The sequence below is a fragment of the Morone saxatilis genome, unplaced genomic scaffold (genome assembly GCF_004916995.1).
Source record: "Morone saxatilis isolate NCDOM2014 unplaced genomic scaffold, NCSU_SB_2.0 Contig17, whole genome shotgun sequence".
NCBI lineage: Eukaryota > Metazoa > Chordata > Actinopteri > Moronidae > Morone > Morone saxatilis.
Window position 1 is genome coordinate 26,505,829 of NW_023339729.1, and position 3,341 is coordinate 26,509,169.

The following is a 3,341-nucleotide window of genomic DNA, read 5'->3' on the forward strand; positions in this document are numbered from 1 at the left end:
CTTTACCTCCAGGGTACTCAGGAGAGGAAACGGATGAGGATGCAATCTCCTTGTTTCCCTCCGAGGACGAGAGCATGCTGACAGTAGGGCAAGGAAGCCAAGGACAGGGGACCAGCCCAGGAACTGAGTCCAGCTCAGGGTTGCAAGAGCGACCTGCGGTCTCCCAGCTACAAGAGGTGTTGAGTCAGGCAGCAGTGCCTGGAGATCAGTTGCAGAAGGACCCAACACCCTCCGGTACCTCCCGCTTCGAGGAGACAGATGAACTACGGCCAACGCATGGGCAAGGTGCCTCTCCTGCAGACTTTGAGGCTGTGGTTCTGTCCGCAAGTTCCGCACGCCTGCAAGAGCCTGCCGCTGGTCCAGTGTTAGCAGGCGGCTAGCAAATGTGAGCGAGGCTGGGCGTATTGGTTGTGACCGCCCCCCTCCACTTGACCAGTCCATGGCTGCCCTTGTGTCTCCATCTGGGTCAGCTTTAGGACCAACCAGCTGTCCTAGCAGGAACTGTAGGACAATGGATGGCTTTTTGCTCAGAACACACAGTGCGATGGCAATTCAGACAAAGCTAGCCAACACTACAGCTATCCTTTCTCTCTATCTGCGCCATTTCTCTCATGTGGCAGAGGGTACGATGGAGGAAATACAGCTTGTCTCCTCTCTCCTTTCACTAGCCGTCAAGGAACAGGCCGTAGCAGCAGGGAAAGCGATTGCTTCACTTTGGGTGGCAAGAAGGCATCTGTGGCTGGCGCAGTCTCGCTTCCGGCCAGCCGACCGTACATTCCTTACGGGGCTGCCGATCGAACCCACAGCCATGTTCGGTTCAGGGGCACTAACAATGCTGCAACAGGCCCAGGAAGCCAGGCGCTATGCCAGTGAGCTCTCAGGCCCATTGGCCTACCTGCACAGGAGTCGTCGCCCTCAGGCACCCTCACGTCAAGCTGTGCCGCCTCAGCCCAGTTGGGGTCCAGGGGACCTTAGGCGGCAGCTGGTTCATCGGCAGGAACAGTCATTCCAGCGACAGAGCGGGAGTAGAGGGACCAGCCGGCGCCAGGGCCGACGGCCTCCACCCCGCTCCTGACGGTGTGCCGAGCCCCAGCTACCCAGGACCCCATTCAGGTCGAGCAGAAGCCTGGGCAGCACTAGGGGCCAACGTGGGTCGTGTCTACCATGACCCAGGGGGTACCGGCTACAATTTTGCACAAACCCTCCACTGTCAATACCAGAGGCTCAGCCCGCAGTGTACGAGGCGAGCGGCACAGGCGGATACTGGAGAAAGAGGTAGCAACGCTCCTTTCCAAGGGCGCCATCAGGGAAGTGGGGAAGGATGACCATCAGGCAGGGTTCCTCTCACACTATTTTCTGATTCCCAAGAGGGATGGAAGCCTTCGGCCAATCTTGGACTTGAGAGGCCTGATTCGGTATCTGCGACCCCTCCGATGCAAAATGCTCACACTCCCAAGGGTACGCCAGGCCATAAATCAAAGCGACTGGTTTGCCACGATCGATCTTAAAGACGCCTATTTTCAAATACCAATTTGGAGAGGACATTGGCGCTTCCTTCGGTTCCGATCTGGGGACAGAACATACGAGTTCATGGTCCTCCCTTTCGGAATCTCTCTGGCACCCCGCACATTCACAAGGTGCATGGATGCAGTCCTCGGACCCCTTCGTCAGCAAGGCCTCAGGGTCCTCAATTATTTGGACTATTGGTTGGTGTGTGCCCAGACACAACAGATGTGCCACAACCACGTTTCCAGGTTGCTGCAGCACATCCAGAATTTGGGGCTGCAGATAAACGAAAAAAAGAGCGAACTGGAACCAACACAGGTCACCCAGTTCCTCGGCATGACCCTGGACTCCAGGGCGGCAACAATCTCCCTGACCGCACGGCGGAGAGAGGCCATAAGGGCTTGCCTCTGCCACTTTCGCCTCAACACAAGGGTGAGCTGGAGGCTGTGTCTCCGTCTGATGGGCCTGATGGCAACCACTGTCCAGATAGTCCCACTCGGCCTTTTGCACATGCGACCGGTGCAGCGGTGTCTGCTGAGCTTGGGCTTGAGCCCCCAGACTACCATGTCAACCAAAGTTTTGGGTGACACGACGACTTGGTGTGGCACTCCGCTGGTGGAGGCGTCCACAGAACTTGGGGAGGGGCTACAGGCTGGGCCCCATGACACATCGGCAACTCCTGGCAACAGATGCCTCATAAATTGGTTGGGGGGCTGTACATGCAGGCCTAGGAGTCCGGGGTGCCTGGACCGGCAAACAGTTGAAACAGCATATCAATGCTCTCGAGCTCCGGGCGATTCACCTTGCGCTTCTACAATTCCTCCCACGCCTTTGGGGCTGCCATGTACTAGTCAGGACTGACAGTACAGTGGCAGCAGCCTATTTCAACAGGCAGGGGGGACTGGGCTTTCCCCACTTAGGGCAGCTGGCCCACGACTTATGGACATGGGCATACCCATAGTTCCTGTCTCTAAGAGCCACCTACCTGCCAGGCCCTCTGAACACCGCGGCGGACTTGTTGTCCAGGGGAGGCCCTCAGCCAGGAGAGTGGAGGCTCCATCCGGAGGTCGTTGCGCAGATCTGGCACTGCTTCGGGATGGCAGTAGCCGATCTGTTTGCCTCCAGGGAGACAGCTCACTGCCCAATGTTTTTCTCCCTGGGGAGGGACAGCCCACCACTAGGGACGGACGCTCTGGCTCACCAGTGGCCTCAAGGCCTGCTGTATGCCTTTCCCCCTTTCAGCCTTCTCCACCCCCTCTTATGGAGGATCCAGCTCGACAATGCGGCAGTGATCTTGGTGGCCCCAAATTGGCCTCACATGCCATGGTTCTCAGAGATCGCACCACTCTTGAACGGGACCCCATGCTGCAGGCACGAGGCACCCTGTTTCACCCCTTCCCAAAGGGCCTGAAACTGTGGGCATGGCCCCAGAATTGAGGGCCCTAGGCTTCCCGGAGCCAGTCATCAAGACATTGGAGTCGGCAAGGGCACCTTCTACCCATGCGGTATATGCCTTCCGTTGGGGCAAGTTTACCTCTTGGTGCGAAGTCCATCAGGTGGACCCCCTCGTTTCCACATCACAGCATATCCTGCAGTTCCTGCAAGAGCAGCTGGGCCAGGGTAAATCTGCTGTCACCCTCAGAGGCATGGTAGCCGCAATTAAGGCTTCACGAGTAGGGAACCGTAGTCTCTCAGGACGCTGCTGTACCCTCATATCACAATTCCTGAAGGGTGCCCAGCGACAAACAGGGCGACCTAAGGCGCCAATGGTGCCCCCATGGGACTTAGACAGTGCTGGCGGCACTCCAACATGCCCCGTTCGAACCAATCGAGGC

At 57.9% G+C, this 3,341-nt stretch overlaps 1 protein-coding gene across 1 annotated transcript; it reads left to right on the forward strand.

Moving 5' to 3' along the window:
• Positions 1-1,164: 1,164 nt before the first annotated feature.
• On the forward strand, positions 1,165-2,943 carry LOC118326987. The gene is given in 3 exon segments (XM_035660152.1): positions 1,165-2,105; positions 2,212-2,855; positions 2,858-2,943. Coding segments are annotated over 3 exon segments (1,671 nt in total).
• Positions 2,944-3,341: the final 398 nt, after the last annotated feature.